Source organism: Arvicola amphibius, chromosome 5, assembly GCF_903992535.2.
Source record: "Arvicola amphibius chromosome 5, mArvAmp1.2, whole genome shotgun sequence".
In the NCBI taxonomy this organism is placed as follows: domain Eukaryota; kingdom Metazoa; phylum Chordata; class Mammalia; order Rodentia; family Cricetidae; genus Arvicola; species Arvicola amphibius.
Genome location: NC_052051.1, coordinates 12,528,602 through 12,548,568, shown reverse-complemented (window position 1 = coordinate 12,548,568; position 19,967 = coordinate 12,528,602). Strand labels below are relative to the sequence as shown.

General features: G+C 52.6%; 1 protein-coding gene across 1 annotated transcript in view; it reads right to left on the bottom strand.

Moving 5' to 3' along the window:
- Positions 1-19,967, bottom strand: part of Sulf2 (sulfatase 2) — an 82,104-nt gene that overhangs the window by 40,843 nt on the left and 21,294 nt on the right. Inside the window, 2 exon segments of the mRNA XM_042055091.1 lie at positions 1,702-1,941; positions 16,752-17,018. Coding sequence (XP_041911025.1) covers positions 1,702-1,941; positions 16,752-16,926 — 415 coding nt within the window. The 5' untranslated portion in view covers positions 16,927-17,018.

Sequence of the window (19,967 nt, the reverse complement as noted above, 5' to 3'; positions counted from 1 at the left end):
GAACCATACCTGCCCACAGCCACATCATCTTCTTTGGCTCATAGCATTCAATTTTTTTTTTTTTTAAATAGAGTTCCTCAACATTGAGAGATTTTAATCAAAAAGAGTTCAAATGCAGAGATAGTTGAGGGTTTCAAATTGGGGCCGGTGTGGGTATCATTTCTAGTCCTGAATGGCAGGTACACCCTCCAATAGGCTCCGCCACTATGCTATGTCCCTGCCTAGCCCAATTCCAGAGAAGTTCAGGCCTCCCAACCATCTAAAGCACTGGCCTGCCGTGACCTCTAACACACACCTTCTGTAAAGACCCCAAACTATCAGGGTCTGCACCCTTACGCCCGTGTGTGATGGCTGACTCATGTGGAAGAGCCAGTTCCTACAGCTGAACCCGCTTTTCGGATGGTTCCCATGGTGGGAGGAGCATGGCATATAGGGAGTAAGCATCACCCACTCCCACTGGGCATCTGAGGGGCTGCCCAGCCCCAACCGCTGCAGGTCAGCTACAGGAGGTGTCTGGCCCCTCCTCACTCCTACTCAAAACAATGGCACTAAGAGGCAAGTAAGTCCCTGGGCTTGCAACATCTGAGCCGTATTATCTGGTTTCACAACTGTTCAGGCTGCTTGCCAAGGTAGGAGAGTGTTTGTTTGGTTTTCTTAAATTCAAGCAAGTTCAGTGAGTTGAGTCTGGAGAATTTGGCAAGGGGGAAGTGGCAAGGCTGGGAGTATAGCGTGACCTCAGACACGAGCCTAGTGAGTGGCCTTTCAAACTCCACAGAAACTTTGTCAAGTAGGAACACAGTACATCCTACCTCTGACATATCAGTGCGGTCGTCGCAGGTCTCTCACCATGGCAACCCCTTCCTTCGTCATCCTGGTTACTCCCACAATGTACCCACGAGTCCCCATGTCTACTCCTCTCTAACTTCAACCTCAATATTCTGGAACCTTTTCTCAGGCAGATGGCTGGTCTCAGTCAAGAAAACAGTTCTGAACAGCTTTAGAAACAAGAATCAAACTCATGCAGGGATTATTTTGTGGCCTCTCTGTCAGAAAATTTGCAATCTTCCTGGACTCCCCATTTTGTAAAAGCCCAGTTTCTTTGAGAAGATCGTTTTCGGAACCCACTGCAGACACATCTACTTTCTATGCATAGAAATGAACTTGGAACTTCAATAGGGGATGAAACCCATTCTGCGGGTGACCCAGACTTGATGTGGGATTCCCCTCTATATGCTGTGAATACCATTGGTTAATAAAGGAACTGCCTTGGCCTGTTGATAGGGCAGAACTTAGGTAGCGGGGGAGGGGAGGGGGAACTAAACTGAATACTGGGAGAAAGGAGGCAGTGTCAGAGAGAAGCCATGTAGCCCTGCTGGAGCCAGATGGAACTTTACCGGGTAAGCTACTGCCACGTGGCGATACACAGATTAATAGCAATGGGTTAAATTAATATGTAAGAGCTAGCCAATATGACGCTAGAGCTAACGGGCCAAGTAGTGATTTAATTAATATGGTTTCTGTGTGATTACTTGTGGGGGGGGCGAGCAACTGGGAACCAACAAGTGGCCTCCTTGCAACACAGACTTATCATGGGTACCCGTGCAGTATGGGCAACACACCCAGAGATGCTCACTGAGGGCACAAGAGGCCACCTATCCCTTGAGGAGACCCCTCAGCCAATCCCCTCACCCTGGTCCTCACCTGTCCGGTAGCCTGTGCTGTTGAGGTACACGGCGAAGGTGCGGCTCTCGTGCTGTGCCTGCCAGGAGGGCGAGGAGCAGTTCTCGTTGTTGGTGTAGGTGTTGTGGTTGTGGACATACTTGCCCGTGAGGATGGAGGAGCGAGAAGGGCAGCACATGGGTGTAGTCACGAAGGCGTTGATGAAGTGTGCCCCGCCCTGCTCCATAATGCGCCTTGTCTTATTCATCACTTGCATGGAGCCTGCAAGCAAAGGGCACTGGTGAGTCACGTGGTCTGCTGGGGGGACCAACTTAGGGGGCTCCCAACCCTAAGCCTGGAGCTGCAGACAGGCTTAGGTGATGTAGGAGTGTTTCTATCTATCTGTTGTTTCATTGGTTAATAAACTGCTTGGCCTGATAGGTCAAAACATAGGTGGGTGGAGTAGACAGAACAGAATGCTGGGAAGAAGAGAAGTGAGGCAATCGCCATGCCCCTCCTCTCTGGGTCAGTCGCCATGAAGCCAGCCACCAGGTCAGACTTGCTGAATCTTTCCCCGTAAGCCACCACCTCGTGGTGCTACACACATTATTAGAAATGGGTTAATCAAGATGTGAGAATTAGCCAATAAGAGGCTAGCGCTAATGGGCCAAGCAGTGTTTAAATGAATACAATTTGTGTGTTGTTATTTCGGGTGTAAAGCTAGCTGTGTGGGATCCGGGCGGGATGAAAAGCAGGCCTGCTCGCCTCGTTGTTGCTACACTTAGGAAATCCATGGGCTGCATGGGCCAGATCTCCACCTCCAATCCAACCAGGAAGGGCCCTGTCTCAGTCCCACTAGAGACCTATGTTGGTCAAAAACCTGGTTTTAAGTATCTTTGTTTGTTTGAGACACGGTTTCTCTGTAGCTTTGGGGCCTATCCTGGAACTAGTTCTTGTAGACCAGGCTGGCCTCGAACTCACAGATATCTGCCTGCCTCTGCCTCCCGAGTGTTGGTATTAAAGGTGTGAGGCTAGGACATTCCATCTGTCAGTTCAAGGCCATGGATCAGAAGTTGAAAGGTTTCATCAAATAAAGACTCAGAAAGAGCGAAGGAGATGGCTCAGATGGTATCGTGCCTGTCGCACAAGCGTGAGACCCCCCCAGCACACATGTGAATAAACCTAGGCTCATCTATAACCTTGTTCAGGAAGGGGAAATGTGGGGGGTGGGGAATAGAGACAGGAGACTCTCATTGCTTGATGGCATCAATTCTAGCCTGTGAGCTTTGAGTTCAGTGAAGGCATTACTAACTAGCTCATACTCTACAAAGCCCAGGTTGGCTTCAAACCTGCTATGGTGAAAGATGATTTTGATCCTCGTGCCTCGTGTCCTGAGTCCTGGGATTACAGGTCTCAATCACTATTCCTAATTTATACCGTTCTGTGGATGAAACCCACAGACTTGTCACACTAGGCAAACATTGCCACCTGAGCTACATCCCCCACCCGTGTAGCCCTGACTATCCTGGAACTTGCTCTGTAGACCAGGCTGCCCTTGAACTCAAAGGTCCACCTGCCTCTGCCTCTGGAGGGCTGGGATCAAAGGCCTGCACCACTATGCCAGGCACACAGTGGGGTGTTAAGCTCTGACTTTTAGCTCAAACACATCAGGAGCTCTGGAGTTGGCCACACTCCGCAGCTCACTCTGCAATGGATGTCAGATCACATGTATCCATCAGGCGCTGAAAGCCTCTATTGTCGCCTGCTAATTGATCTGAGCTTTGGGACCACTGGCCTGTCCCTGGGGTGGAGAGCAGTTTCCGTGATTGGCATTTCTAACACATGGGGCAATATCTCGGGCTGGCTGTCTATTGTTCAGCACATATGATACACAAAGTTATTTTTCAAAGCATCCCTTTCTGAACATGAAGTGAAGCTATGGCACTTGGTGACAGGTGGGGCCACAGAGTGGGGAGGGTGGCAGATGAAAGCAGAATGGTGAATGTCACCTTCACCAAGCCCTGGTGATGGTGTCCTGGGGAAGGGCAGAGTCCCCATGCCTTTGACTCTTGGCTTTACCAAGGGCCCCTTGGGGACAGAAGTGATCTCTTACCTTGGCATTGATGGGATGCCACAAGGCTTCTCACCAACCCTCAGAGATGCCCCTTTGGGTGGCTCCAGGGGAGTGTGCTGTCCACACCTGTTCACACACAGGGACGGGGAGTGGAACTGTGACAGGCAGGTGGCCCTAACTGGCTTCTACTACTTGAAGCAATGTCAGCTTCTGGGAGCAGTAAGAGCCTGTTGCTTATAACATGGATCGCCCATGTTATAGTGGTAGAGTTCTGATGAGAACTGGGAAGGGACAGAAGCCTAGCAAACACCATGGTGCAAGCCAGAATCTTCCACTCCTGATGTCACTGGTTGTTCACTGGTACCTGGTGGGCCACATCCGGTCAAGCTCTAGAAGCCCCTCTCGTCCCTCCAGCTACTCAGGCAACATCTGGCGGCTCCTGGGCCAGCATTCGAATGCTCTGCCCATCTGGTGAGCCTGCCCTCTGCTTTTCCGAGCACATCTCCACCACTGGACCTTGCCAGGTGACAGCCCCTCTCCCCAGGATTAGGATCGCTGTTTTCTACTTGGGTGACACCCCCAGGATGTAGCGGGCACCTTTCCACTTTAACCCGCATCTCACCATTCTGCAGCCACAGGACCTCTGCTTTGTCCACAAACCAACTAAGAGTCCAGCCCTACTCTTTCCTCTGTATAGACTATAGTTCCCAATACTCATGCAGCTGTACATAGACAATGACAGACAGACAGACAGACACATACACAGTGACAGAGACACACATACACAGAGACAGAGAGGAGAGAGACAGACACATGCACACATACAGAGAGAGTCATACAGGTATGCACACAGAGACAGACAGACAGACAGACAGACAGACAGACACACTCTCATGCCATCTTCCTCAAAGGTTCCCAGTGGCACCTCCCCTAGCTATCTGCTCTCCTCCCTGGCCCACTGTTTCCCATCTCCCCCTTGGTTTGGGCTCGTGGCCCCATGTGGCTGTCTGCCACCCTTCTTCTTCCCCCAGCATCCTGCCCATAGTTCCTGAACACCAGGACTGCCACACCCCAAGGTTGCTCCTGCATTATTTCTCTGCCATGGATCCCTTGTGCCATGGTTGGAATGGACCCTCCATGGTTCAGACCTCCCAACAGAGAACCGAACAGCTGACAGCAGGGGCTCAGCGTCTCATTATTTGGGGACCCGAGTTGGTTCCACAAGCCATCAGACCCCCTCTGGAGGCTCAGGAAGCACCCCAAAGCTGTATTGACACAAAGTCAACAGGCTTTGGGGCTGCCTCTTACATTTTAGGGCTGAAAGCTCAGGAGGCTTCTATGCCCCCTTGGGAGCGCCATGCCGTCAGCAGACCTGGCAGCTGCCGTTGGGGAAGAGCTGGGTGGGTAGTCAGTTACAGGAGAATAATTCTTGGGGCCAAAATGGCACAGGGGTCTGTACAGAAAAGCACACACACTGGCTTCCTTGCAGACAGTGACCTGCTTTACTGAAAGGGCCCAGTGTCGGGCTATAAAACCCACTTCTGTAATGGGAAAACACATGAGCTAATGGCTCAGAGGGCTAACAGCCCTTGGCTGGGAAGACACAGCCACACACAGGGGAAGGGGGCAGCTCTCATGCTTCATGTGAAGCGGCCAGCCAACTCAAATGTGCTCTGTCCAACAAAAACCTGGGGACGTACAGATCAAAACAGGCATCGTTTCTTTCTGTGATCAAACTATCCCACCACACAGCGCCAGGGTGAGGTTATCCTAACATCTCTTAGTGTCGAGTCTCCCCTCCCCCACAGCACGACTTAAACTTCAGGGCCCCCCAAACGCCTAACTGCCAGATGTCCCCACAACCCGCAACTGCTTTCCCTTCTTGTGAACGTTCACTTGTGTGATCTGTGTGTGCACATGCACACACTCGGGCACTTAGGCATGGGGAAGACTGAGGTAAATGACTGGTGTCTCCCTCAATTGCTCTTCACCTGATCTCTGCATACAGCGCCTTCACTGAACTCAAAGCTCACAGGCTAAAATTGATGGCCATCAAGCAATGAGAGTCTCCTGTCTCTATTCTCCCTCCCTCCCATTTCCCCTTCCTGAACAAGGTTACAGGTGAGCCTAGGTGTGCCACACCTGCTTTCTTCACATGTGTGCTGGGGGGGGGGGGTCTCACGCTTGTGCGACAGGCACGATACCAACTGAGCCACCTCCTTCGCTCTGTCTGAGTCTTTATTTGATGAAACCCTTCAACTTCTGATCCACGGCCCTGAACTGACAGATGGAATGCCCTAGCTGCATGGTTTTGATGCACTGTATTGTGAGTTTGCAAACAAGAGTCAGGGGCTACTGGGCTAGCAGATCACTAAGCCACTTTCCATCTCTCTACACGGTGACACTTGTTTGTAACCTCAGCGTTTGGCGGGGGAGGCGGGAAGATGAGATTGTCTATCTCTCTGGCTGAGTTTGCTTGTGTTTATTTTAGTGTTGAAGAGAGAACCCAGGCCTTTGAAGGTTCTAGACAAGACATCTGCACCAAGCCTCAGCCTCATGTGTTCTTATAAAGACTTGAGTCAGAGCAAGGGCCACCCATGGGGACTTAGCAGTACTAAGGATTTCTTCCTTTTTATATGTGTGTGGACGTGTGTGCAGCAAACACATTTGTATGTGGAGGCCGGAGGTTGACACTGAGTGCCCTCAGCTGTTTTTGAGACAGGGCGCTCCACTGAACCTGGGGCTGAGCCTCAACGATTTCTCTGTCTTGACCTCTCCAGTGCTACCTGGCTTTTATGTGGGGATGGAACTCCGGACTTCACACTTACATGACGAGCACTTTTAACAACTGAGCCATCTCGCCACCCCAGAGACTTTCAGGATTGAAAACATGAGCCAACTTCTGCCACTCCTGGTGCCAAAGCAGTTCCTGTCAGATTCCTTCCCCAGAGGCCTGCTGTCCCGGGTTGGGGTGGAGCGGGCACCACCCCATGCAATACCCTCCGGCACTTTGGATGGTACCTAAGGAGATGATGCCCACCTATGCCTTCTTGTTCTGCCTCGTGGGTAAACAGTCTTTGAAGGTGGGGCCTCCTTGGGAAAGTGGTGGGAGGTAGACTGGGGTGGGGGACAAACACAACCAGAGTCAGTAACCTCAGAGTCCTGACGCTAATCTGCACTTGCCTGGACTATTGCCGTAGACTTAAGTCATCAGCACTGTTTTCTCCCCTCAGTAGCCAGAGAGCAATTTCTAACAAATTAAGTGATATCATCGTGTTCCTTTAGGCACCTGCCTCCTTCACAGTAAGAGCCAAAGTCCACCTCTGGCGACAGAACCTGAAAGGACCTGGAAAGCCCTGTCCAGATAAGCCCACCTTTTCCTCAAGCCGGCCACGTTAAACCCTTCTTGACACAATGGGAAGCTCAGGCTTCTCAGGACCTGTGTTCCAGCTGCCATAGCTCCAACCCCCATTATATTCAAGTTTCTTCAAATAGAGCCTCTTTAGAGGCTCCTGCCGGGTGGGCCCAATCGCCTTATCCTCCCCGCTTATCTCCGCTGACTCCGGAGGAAGGGCTGTCTTTGTTCTGAGTTATTTCAAAGTTTCCAAGGGCTGGATCAGGGACTGAGCACACAGGCAGGCAGAGGGCGAGCCTCTATGCCCATGGCCTTTCTACTCGGCTTTTAATCTTAGCCACAGATAACCCTGCATAGAATGTTCCAGTGGGAGCCTTTGGCTGAGGACCCCTTCTCTGCGGAGACCACAGTGCCTGTGGCTAGCAGAAGCAGTCACAGCTAAAGGTCACAGTCAGACTGCAGGAGTACTTGGGCACATCTTTTTAGTGTCGGCAGAACGTGGCTCCCTACCCGCATTTTGAAAACCAGGATGTTGTTCTGGGATATTGTGAGGGCTTCCAGGGCACTTGACTTTCTGGCACTGTGAGCTTTTTCCTCTGTAACAAAAACTAAACACCACGGCTTGGAGGCCATGGGGAAATGAAGGTGGGCACGCAAATACTCTCAATCTAAACGCTTTCTTCTGACCACGAGGACCTTTCACTACAGCGGAAGAATCATGGTCCCAGGTGCTGCCATGGTAGTGGTAAAGTGCCAGGCATGCAGCATGAGGACCTGAGTTCCATTCCCAGGACCACATAAAAAGGCCAGATGTGATGGTATATGCCTGTAATGCCAGCGGTGGTGTGTGTGTATGTGTGTATGACTGCATGTCTATGTATATACATGTGTGAATAGTGTGTCTATGTTTGACTACGTGTGTGAGTGGTATATCTCTGTGTGACCACGTGTGTGCGCGTGTATGTAACTGCATGTGTATGTATGTGGTGTGTCTGTGTGTGTACAAGTGAGTGGTGTATGTGACTGCGTGTGTGTGTATGTGTGTGTGTGTATGTGTGAATGTGTTGGTTGTGGTGGTGGAGGGGTGGGGAGGATCAGGAGTTCCAGGTCATCCTTAGCTGCATGGCAAGTTGGAGGCTGCCAGGTTATTTCAAAAACCAAACCAACCAAACAAAGCAGAGCCAGGGATGTGGTTTAGTGGTAGAGCACTGTGCCCAGCACACACAAAGCCCCAGGTTCAAACTCCAGCACCACATGAACTTAGAGACACTAAAGGAGTGTTGAGAAATTGAATTGATGACCCCTTCTTGATGAACCTGTGGGTAGATACCAGAGGAACCCCTTCAGGACCAACCAACCCCCTGACATTTCCTGTGTATCAATGGCCTGGAATGGGCTGGTTATGGCTAGAAATACCACTTGCACCCACTGCCTGACTGCTTCTACTCCTGTTGAAAGGTACCACTAAGTAGATGTGGAAGGGACCATCCTGCTGCACTTCAAGACCCCTGAGTGCAGATGGGGAAGAAAGGATGTAAGGTCAGGCCAAGGGCAAGAAGCATCTTTGTCCTGCCCCACCCCAAGGTCGCAGAGGTCATGAGACAGCCCTCACCTAGCTTTAAGTGTCTCTGGAATGGCTGGCTATATTGTAGGGATCTCCCTTTAGGCCACCTGCCCCCAGAAACACTTGAAGAGCCACTTTAGGAGATGAGATGTCCCAGGATAGCTCTGTCCCTGGTAGGGGGTGAGAGGGAGGTGGGGGGAAAGGGAGACACACAACCAGTAGCACCCAGAGGCAACATCTTGGGAGGAGGGGGGAGCCGAGGCTCAGAGTGCACTAGACACTGCCGGCTCCAGGCTCACAGTCAGGAACCAAATGAACGGCACAGGACTCCAAGCACCTTAGACGTGGTTTCCTGGCTGACAGTGTCAAGGGAACCCTTTGGACTCTGAGGAATTGCAAAACCAAGCTGGTGCCACAAACTCCCAAACCAATCAGGCAGATGCTGAGGAAGCCATGCTGCTGAATGTGGAGATGAAATTCCAGAGTCACGCTGTCAACTTTCCCCTCGTTCTCTGCCGCTCTGCTGTGGAGGCTTCTAGGAGAAAACGCTAATGGGGGTCTCTCAGTGGAGAAAGAGGACTGAGAGACCCCCAAGAGGAGTGTGGCAGGGTGTGAACTCTACATGACTCATCCCTGCTCTCTGAGAGACTGCTCACCCAGGAACATTCAGACACAGCAATCTTGCCACGCCAGGTAAGTATCGAAGGAGATAGCACTTGCTGGAGCTGCCCCAAGTTAGGCAAGGGAGGGAGGGTCACAGAGCCAATTATCCAGTCACTGAAAACAACACCTGCAAAGCAGTTTTGTTTGTGGGAAGCCTTCATTCTACCTGTGGCTGGCTAGTTAACACAGGCTAAGTCATTTGGGAAGAGGGAACAGCAATTGAGAAAAAGCTCCCACCAGCTTGTGAGCAAGCCCACAGAGCATTTTATTGGTTGATGATTTATGTGGGTGGTGCCATTCCTAGGCAGTGGTCCTGGTTCCTAAAAGGCTGCAGGCTAAGTGAGCCAGGGGAACGAGCCAGTAAGCAGCATTCCTCCATGACTTTTTGCTTCAGATCCTGGCTGAGTTCCTGCCCCGACTTCCCAGGGACGATGGACTGCAGGCTGTAAGATGAAATAAATTCTTCCCTCTCCAAGTTGATTTTGGTCACTGTTTCATGAGCACAGCAATAAAGCCTAGCTAAGACACCATCATTCACCCTCTAGCCCTCTCTCTGCATGAGGTGCCATGATTGATCTGATTCAGGCCCTCTTAGAAATCTTCCCCTCTGTTCCGTACCCCCTGCCTAGCACAATGCACTGCCCACCCAGAGGCAGAACTGGGGGTCCACTGCTGTCCTCCTTCAGCAACTGGCTCAGCATCACCAGCACACCCCCACCGCCCCCCTTGCCCTCCGTGGGTCTCCCTACTTCCCATTCTCACCCTCAAGTTGGCCCTTCCCCAGCCACAGGTAGAGCCTTTGCAAACAGGGATCCTGGTATCCGACCTGCTCAGTACATGTTAGAGATCTTCGATCGGCCTTGTATCGAGATCTTGACCCTCAATGGGGTCTATACATCTCCCCACTCCTGTGCCTTCACTCCCCAGCCTGGGCATCAGTTTCTAAGACCCTGGTGAGACTGTGCCTGCCAGGAGGCTCTGCACCTGCCACCCTGCCCACAGTGCTCTTTCTGGAACTGTCGTCCATTTGGGCAACCGCTGTGCATACAACTCACTGCAGAGGCACTGTCCCTGCTGGGACCCTTGCCTGTTGTGGCTCAGACCCCAGCTGCCCACCACGGCCTGCGTCCTCTTCTTCCTTCTCTGTGGGTCCGCTTCCGTCTCAGTGCACCTAGCCCACAATGGTCTCTCTTGTGACCAGTATGTAGCTAGCAATCACCTTTGACCTCTTCATCCTTTGTCCCTAGAGAGTGGCCAGCACCAACAAACTCCCAAACCCACTGGTTTTTAACTCATGGGAGGTCCTGGCAGGAGATCAGAGAAGGAAATCGAGGCTTGGCTATGAATTCCTCCTCCTTCCTCCCTGTGGTGTGGGCAGAGGGTATGGCAGTGTTGGGCAGCTCTGCCTCTGGGTTCTGGTAACTACCCCAAGGGTACTGCACCGAATCCAGAGCTATCCTCACACACCTGAATACAAACCAAGATCATGTTCCTTGGGACTGCTGGGTGTGGCCCTCAGAGACTGGACTTAACTTACAGTTTTGCCCTTTCTGCCCTTTGCTCTGTTTCCTGTTGCCAGGCTCGTGGCTGTCACAGCTGGAGCTCCAGCAGCTGTTCTGGAGCACAAGGTGACCTTGAAGACAGATGTGACACAGCAGGGATGGTGGAGTGGAAAAGGGGGGGGCGTAGGAGACATCCTTGATGTCACCACACCAATTCTGGACCGCCGACCTCCAGACATCTTCGTGTGATGAAAAGCGATGCTAAGCCTCATTTTCTTCCCCAAGTAGGCAAGCCTGATTCTGACATGCTTTCTTTCTAGAGTTCAAGGGACCCTGCCCCATCCCGTGCCCCTCAACACCCCGTGTTGATGAATAGAAATAAAAAATCTCATAGGAATGCACTTGGGCGTTTGAACCCAGGGCGGGCCATTCCTGAGATAACCTGCATCCAACATGCCTTCTTTCCGCTGCTAAGTGGGGGCAGGAATGCTGGGAATGGATGTCAGTGGTGGATGAAGCTGCCCTGAACTGCTGCCTGGAATCTGGGTGTGTCGTCCTAGGCTGCCTGCCATCTGGCCCCCGTGAGAACCTGGGGTTTCTAATCCATCTCTTGGTTATCAGTTGGCAGCCTGGGAGTACTTTCCTCATTTCCCAGATGGAACATGGGAAGCTGGGCTACCAGGCCCTTCTTTCCCAGGCCTGCTTTGCATACGAAGTGGATGTCAGAGCTGGGGACCTGAAGTCCTCAGCATCTCACTGAGGTGCAAACAATCCTAGAAGCTGTACCCTGTCTCACCCTCCCCACGCCACGCCTGAACCCTAGAAATCAAGCCTTGCCTTCAGACTTGACCATGGCTGCCCATGGAACGGCTCCTTCCTTGCCACTGCCACTGAGTGTCCCCATCAACTTACCCAGATTGCTTTGAAGTCCTAAATCTTGGACTTGTTCTCCACTGGTCTGGCTTTGCCTCTGAGCCACCAGCACCTCCCACCATTGCAACAGAGGCTTCGCTAGGCTCCTCTACTGCCTGGACAGCCGTAGACCCCTTGTGCTGGACACCCGCCTTGTTCTGTTTGCAGTCTCTTCTGCACAGATTGAGATGTAAACCAACTGTTTCTCTCCCTTGCTCAGGGCTAGCCACTGGCATCCATCCTTACCTGAAGCTCAAGTCCTCTCTCTGGCTCAGAGCCCCATGCCCTGGCACGACCCATGCTACCATCACTACCCCTCCGACTTCCCACTTCCTGTCCCCTGGCTCAGGCTGCCTTGCCGCTCTGTCAGCCTGCTGTGGAACGTCTCTGCCTCAGGGCCTTTGCCCAACCGTTACTGCTGCTTGGCTGCTCTTCCCAGGAGTCCCCTTGACAAGTTCCCTGACCTTAATCCAATGTCCCCTTTATCTATGTGATCACCCTGGATAAAGTTACAGGTCCTCCTTCCCTCTGTGTTTGACTCTGTCTCTGTTCTCACCACTGTCCCATGTCATATGCGATGTGCTTTGTCTTGGTTATTGACATGCATCTGTCCTAGGATGCAAGCCCCATGTCAGTCAAGATTCTGCTGATTTTGTTTGTTGCTCAGTACTCTGGCTAATAACAGGAGCTCAGGGAATGATGATGCAAGGAGCAAGTGTGGTCCACATGGCGCATCCTGCGGCAGACATGGCGCATCCTGCGGCAGACATGGCGCATCCTGCGGCAGACATGGCGCATCCTGCCACAGACATGGCACATCCTGCGGCAGACATGGCGCATCCTGCTGCAAAGACGTGTATGAGAGAATCCTGAGTACCTCCTGACTTGCTCATATCTTCCGGAGTCAATGCCTAAGTTCCCTTCAGGGAAACCCGCCCGGTTCCTCTCAATCCCAGTCCAGGGAGTCGCTGGGCCGGGTAATGGCTACTGACTGCACTGAGATTTATGTGGGAAATGCTAACATCTGCTTAGTGAGCTGGTCTGAAGGCAGCTTGGAGGAAAGCAGGATGCCACATAGAGATTGGTGACATCTGGAGGGGCACGCTTGGGTCCAAATGCATCTGAAGCTCCAAGTACACTTGAGCCTTTTATTCCCCTGCCTCAGTAAGTTGCTGGTCCTGGTTTGTACCCACACCACTTGAACTGAGTTCCAGGAAGAACTCAGTAACTGAAAGAGTAACTGGAAGAGTCAAGACCAATGGGCTGCGTCTGTGCCTGTCTGACTTTGTTTTTGAGACACACTCTCACTATGCAGCCCGGGTTGGGCTAGAACTTTTGATCCTCCTGCCTCCACCTCCTGAGTGCTGGGTGACAGGCATAAACTACTATGCCTGATGCCTGGCTTCATTTATGAGTTGTCATATTTGATGAGACACCTGTCCCTACAGCACCTTAGTGTCCCCTCTAACAGCACCACAAAGCTGACCTTTGCCACCTATGATGGATCAGCCATAGCAAACAGCTCATGTTTGGACAATGCATGAATCCCCCTGGACTCTTCAGATTCTAGCTGAGCCCTAGAGATGTCCTGGAGTTAGCCCATATCCAATTCACTTCTTGGCCAGCACTAGCAGAACCCAGCATCTTCTTGGCCACCATGGATGCAGCGCTGCATGTGACAGGACTGTGATGTCACGTATGACTCCAACCCCACGTCCTGCTGATGCTCCTGTGTGCACTCACTCACCAGTCCCCATCACCCAGCACTCCCAGGTGACAACCAGGGAACTGGAGGCATGCCAGAGAAGCAAGGTAAACACAAACAGCAACCATGAGCTAGAAGGGGCCCCTCTTCTCACTGGGTCCTGATGAGAGTGGACAGCTGTCCCCGCCCGAGATTAGCTCTGCTGAGAGGCCTCCAGCCAGAGGCCCTGTGGAGCCACCTCACAGACAAGCAGAAAATAGCAGTTGATGAATTTTTCAGGACCACCTTCGACTTGCCGGTGGTGGCCAACTGTGAGCTAATGTGCTGGGCTTTTGGGGAGCATGCATTATTGATCTGGGTCTGTCTGGTTTATAAAAAGCCCATCAGCCCCCCAACTACCTGCTTCCCACTCTACATTCCTCACAAAGACTCAGTTTGGCTTGCTTAGGACACTACCTGTGGGAAGGTGACGGTCAGTGGGTACCGATCTCTAGCATCTAGGGCCGCTGGAGAGAGCTGTCGTAGTACAGAATATGGGAGGCCCTGTCTCCACTGATTGGTTCTCTGAAATTTCCATTAAGATGCCTATCTGCAGATTCTGCTAGGGGAAGGTACTTGCGACAGTTAAGCATCAACATGGACACTCTTTGGACAGCCCATCACCCATCCTGGAAACCGGTTGAGCAGAGCAGTGGTCAAGGCCACCAGTTCTCGGTTCAAAATCCTATTTCACCACAATTTATCTGTGTAACCCAGGCATGTGGTTTGCCATCTCTGTGCCTCACTTTCTCCAATGGCAAGATGGAGGGGGATGGGTATATTTATAGTCAGTCTTAGTTTATCCTCTTCCACTTCATCTCACCCACAGATCCTTGACTTGTCCTGAAAGTCAGCATTTAGTCTCTACTGGCCCAGGTCCGACACCCGTGCATACAAGTATATATGTATACAGCCCTGCCCACCCCACTCTGAGCCTTCACCATCACCCACCTTGCTCCTGGAGAGCCTACTGGGAGCCCTCTGCTCCTACTCTTGTCCCCTGATGTCATCCGAACAGCAGAGGATTCCTGTGGCAACTCAGGTGAGGCCATAGTCCCTCCCAGTTGCCTCACTAAGAATGACACTGGGTGTGGTGGCTCATGCTTGTTGCTCCAGCACTCAAGTGGCTGAGGCAGGAGGATCTGAGCTCAAGGCCAACCTGGGCTCCATAGCCAGAATACCCACGATCCCTCTGTTCCCTCACTGTGGTCACATTGTCACATGCCCCATGGGTCTGGTCCCAGTGGTTCCCCCTGCTTTGCCTCAATATTTGCCATTGCAAAGTCACCCTACCCCAGCCCCAGCACCTTACAGAGCAAATACCTAGTGTTTTTGTTAAAACTGTGCTGCCTGACTGAGTGGCCATGTGGGGTGCCTCAGGTGCTGTGACACTAGTTCCAATAGCTTGAGAGCCACAGGAAGGAGCCTAGAGGCCAGAGGCCAGGTACCACTGCAAGCATATCGGCTCCCACCCACAGCCTTGTATTGCAGAGCTCCCTCCCAGTGAGCAGGAGACCAGTGCCCTGTATGCCAAGCTGTTGATAAAGCTCTGAACTCTCACCACTTCCAGGCTTTTTTCTGCACTGATAATGCCCAGACACGAAGCCACGCTTGGGGTTCTCAGCACCCACTGTGCCAAAGCTGGCTCGAGTTTGTGCAAGTGGCCTTTTTGAGTAGTTAAAACACAGGCATGAGTTGCGAGGATCCACCTTGTAAGTCATTCCCTTCATTGGCACCAACTGTATCCTGATGTCTTCAGAGAGCAGACAGGAAAAAACCCACCTGTCACCGGTCGGCAACAGGCAGTCCTAACCACAACCCTAGTCTCTGTCAATCTCCCTTTCCAGGCTCCAGCCATATCTACTTCCTTAGTCCTGTCCCAGAGCCTTTGCACGTGCATCGCCTCCTCCACCACCACCGGGGACACTTGCCCCGGATTCTCACAATGCACAGTAGTACAGATGATGAGAGGGACAGCTAGCTCCCAGGAGAAGGAGATCACACGTGAGTGCACACTGTGCTGTATGAAGGTCGCAAGCTACATGTGGCTGTGGAGCCCCTGAGAGGTGGCCAGTCCTAACCAAGTCACGTACCTGCCCGGCATTGAGAGCAAGGTAAGGTAGGCAAAGCATTCACAAGTAATTTGCTCGACTGATAGCACTTCAGGTACAGTTTGCGTATGGGGTTAAACAAAATGTTACTGCAACTGATCTCACTAGCTTCCTTATCTATTTATGTTTGTTTATTCTTTTTAATTTCTGGGTCTCAGGCAGCCCAGTATGGCCTCCCACGAGCTACCTATTCAGCGATGACCTTGAACTTTTAGTCCTTTTGCCCCCAGCTCCCTAGTGCTGGGATTACAGTTCTATGTCACCACGCCTGGTGTCTGCAGTGCTGGGGATGGAACCCAGGACTTGGCACAAGCCAGGCAAGTGCTCTACCCAACTGGGCTGCATCCCCAGCCACTTGCATTTGTGGCTCATGATAGACAGTTGTCCCTCAGTGCTGGGGGACCGGGTTCTGACAGTCGTGTTAACGGCTGTGCTCTTTGCTAATAAGCTGCACCCCCGTTATTCACCGAGATGACCGGCAACACTGGGTGCTGGGCACAGCTGTCCAACTGTACTGCTCAGGGAATAGTGAGAACGGAAAATGCTGGTACATTTTCTGATGCTTTTGATCTATGTTTGATTGGGTCTACAAATGCAGAACTGAGGATACAGAGGGCTGAGTGTTCATAGGGGGCAGCATGGGTGTGGGTTCAGAGGGGGAGGAACTCATACAGTGACTTTGGGGTGAGAAGATGCAGGGAGAGAGAAATAGGGCATCCTGGGAGATGCCCCAGAGGTGAACAAGAACAGATCTGGATTGACTCTGGAGCCCCCTTCGGGTGGCCTCAGTTTTGTGGTTTCCTATTGGTGCTAACAGAAAGAAGGTTTCTTGTAGTAGAGGGAGCAGCCTGTGACAGTTGCTCAGAAAGAAAGGGAGCGGGGATGGCTTAGCTGTCAGCCAAGGCCATGGCCCAGTAGCTTGGGAGAGCAAAGTGGTCAACAAGAACAAAATCATCTCAGTCTCTTCACCCCTATGTTGTAGAAACTGGGGAACCACTCTTAATTAGAAGTTGGGGACCCCATTCTTGAGGGACCCACATTCTCAAGGCACCCAAACTAATACCTGCTTAGAAGCCACATAACTGCCTGGCACCCGGAGCTTCCGCAGGACTGTGGGGACATGTCACCTCTAGAGCCCCAGGTATCCTGGCCAGCTCGGCTACTTACCCAGCTCCACGTCCTGGTCATCTGTGAGCACCAAGATGATGTTGGGCCGGATGTTCCTGCGGTCCCTCTGGAAGCGGCCTTTCAGGCGGGGATGGGACAGAAAGGCTGAGCTCCCAGCCAGCAGGAACAGGAGAGCGGTGGACAGCAGCCATAGTGGCAGGCCAGGGGGTGCCATTGGCGTGGCTCACTGGTCTGTTGCTTCCTCCTAGATGCAGAGGCTGCGGTGGTGTCTTGTGGATGGGGTTCTTTCCCCTCTTCCCTCAGGACCTGAAGGAGGAGAGGGATAAATGGGAGTCAGTGTACTGGCATCACAGTTGCCCCTGCTGGGCTGGCACGCTGCCTCGCACAAAGAAGGGTCAGTGTGGGCAAGGGCAGTCTTGCCCATGTTCTAGAATAGTGGGAATGCAGTATGGCCTAAACTAGAGAAGTGTTTACAGTTGGCTTGGGGACAGATCAGCAGCAAAAGTGTCCACAGGGACTCTCCTGGAGGGTCCCCAGGTAGGTCAGCCTAGCTTTGGCTGACCCACCCACTTAGACACAGAAGGGGACAGGCCACCAACACTTCTGCTTGGCCCTTCCCTTCTGGTCCCAGCAACAAGTGGCTTGGGTCGCTGGGATGCTTCGGGCTGTGTGGCCATTAGTTCCTGTATTAGACGCGCCTTTCTGGGGCTGTTGTCCCCACAAACAGAGAAACCCCAGTTTTCCCAGGGCCCAAGCTAAGTACTCAACCTGACAGGGCCATGTGCACAGGGGTGAAAGAGCTCCTCTCAAGGTAACTTGCAGAGTAAACACAACAACGAAAGAGAAGGCTGAGGGAGAAGAACTGGTACATCCCACTCTAGTCTCAAGTCATCCTTAAGCCCAGGCGACTGTACCTCAAGCAAAGGTGGGTGAGGGAGATGTGAACGGCAGCCCCTCAGAGAGGCCTCAGCACCCACTTTGCTGGGAGGGAAGAGAAGAGAAGCCATCAAGAAGTCAGGACACACCACCACAGCGTGACCTTGGAGGAGTCTGCCTGTCCTGCTGACCATGGAGGTCGGGAACCCAGCAACAGGGCGCTCAGTGGATCCTCTGGCCCCACAGGGTTATGCTGTTGCCACCATCACACCCGCCCTAGGGCTGTAAGAGTGCCCAGGGGTGTTCTAGGCTTCAGGGCTGCCGGAGGGAACTTCCTAAAATGGCAAGTAGATCCCCTGACTCAGCAGGGCCCTGTGTGCAACTCAGATGTAGGGCAAAAGTGGGGGATGGGGTACCTGCTCCTGGTTGTGCCGGCTCAAGGCCCTGGCTGGTCTCAGTCTCAAATGTCCTCCTTTGAGCGCCAACTCTCACTCACCTCTCCATCCCCACTGGCTTCCTTCTGTTGCTGGACAAGATGGGGTCATTTCTACCCCCTGACTTTTTGATCCTGGCCTTTTGTAATCACGGTAAGAGCTTTGTCTTCGTCTGGCCAGCTCATTCTGTTCCGCCAAGTCTAGGCACTAACTAATGCCACCTCCTCAGACAACAGCCCCCCCCACCTCAGCGCTATTTTATCACCTGCTTGATGTCCCTCAATCAATCACCACACCTTGAAATGAGCTTACTTCCTGTGATCCACACACATTCCACCCCTGCATCCCCCACGAGGAGAGAGATGGGACTTTCGTTGGTTACACCTGGGTCCCCTGTACCTTGGGCAGTGCTGGTGCAAAGAAATAGTTAACCAGAGGAGTGGAGATTCCAAGAAACTCTGAATTCTGCAGAGTGGGGTCTGCCAGACTCTAGAGGGCCATGCCACAGCCTCATCTCAGAGGCCTAGGGCACCCACAGGCTTCTCCAGATACTTCCGAGGGCCCCCAGGGAGAAACCCACCATGCTGGTTCTCTGGATGGTGCTATCACTAGAGAGATCCCAGGGAGGGCCTGGGTGGGCATTGTTCACCCTTCCCACTTCTTCCTAAGGAGTCATGCCTGCTTCCACCTCTGTAAGGGCCAGCTGGACTTAGATTTTCTTCCTCCTTCTGCCCCCCCTGCCACTGCCTCCCACACACAGGGCAGTATCCCTCCATCAGTGACCACAGTTCTGCTGGGGGCCCATGGGGTACTCCCTCCTCTTGTCTCTTGGTCCAGGGTAGCTATGGACCTCCCTGCTGAGAGCCCTAGAGACTCTCCTTGCTGCTGGTGGAGCCCTCCTGACCTCTTGACTGTGGTCATCTCTCCCACTGTGCTCTGAGTACCTGGTTCCAACCCAGGTGTCACCGATAGGCTGACAGGGACAATGTCTCCTTGAGCATTTGCCTTTCCCCTGGGCGGGGAGGGGGAGGACAGGACTGAGTGGCTCCCACTGCCTACCCCAAGTCCCGGGCTGGCCTGCAAAACAAGCTCCACAGAGAGCTGGGGAGAGAGTCATGGCACCAGGCCACTGAGGACACAGAATGAAGCGAAGTCTGGCATGGTCACTGAGGGTGGCACCCAAGAGGGTAGACACTGGCTACCTCGGCTCCCTGCCATACTACAACCCTCATCTGCCACCAGAAAGAGCCAATGCAGTGGCCTCTCTGAGCTACCCTGAGTGATAGTTAAGAGCACAGACCTTTGAGTTTCTTGTCTAGTCACTTAACATTGCTGTGCCTCAGTTTCCCTATCAGATATCTTGGAGTGAGGGATGAAACAGGTCACCCAGAGGCAGAAGCAGAGCTTTCGCACTGCAGTGTGAGCCATCTCTGGGCAGTGGTCACCTTCCTGCATGGGTTTCTCAGTCCTTTCCGTGACCCCGGGGACATGGGCTCTCCTCTTCCCATGACATTCAAGAAGACAGACTCATTGTCCCCACGGGCATCCAGAGAGGACAGCAGAAGACATCTGAACCTTGCCCTCCTGACTGCCTGGTGCCTCTCCTTATCCCAAAGCTGTCACCTCCCCCACCCGCAACTTCTTCCATCCAATGCCACATTCCCCGTTCCTGTCATCCTCCAACTAGTTCTTGCTAACCAACTGCAGGTTTTCTGTTGTTTTGGAGAAAGGATCTCAGAATGGCCTTGAATGTGTCAGGTAGCCGAAAGTGACCTGAACTCCTGAAGTTCCCGACTCCACTCTCTGAGTGCTGGATTATAGGGGTGTATCACTGTGGTCTCTACTGTGCCGGGGATCAAGCCCAGGGTGTGCACATACTAGAGAAGCCGGAAACTGTCCATGACATCTTCAAACAACAAACTCATAATACAGGACAAGTGATGCA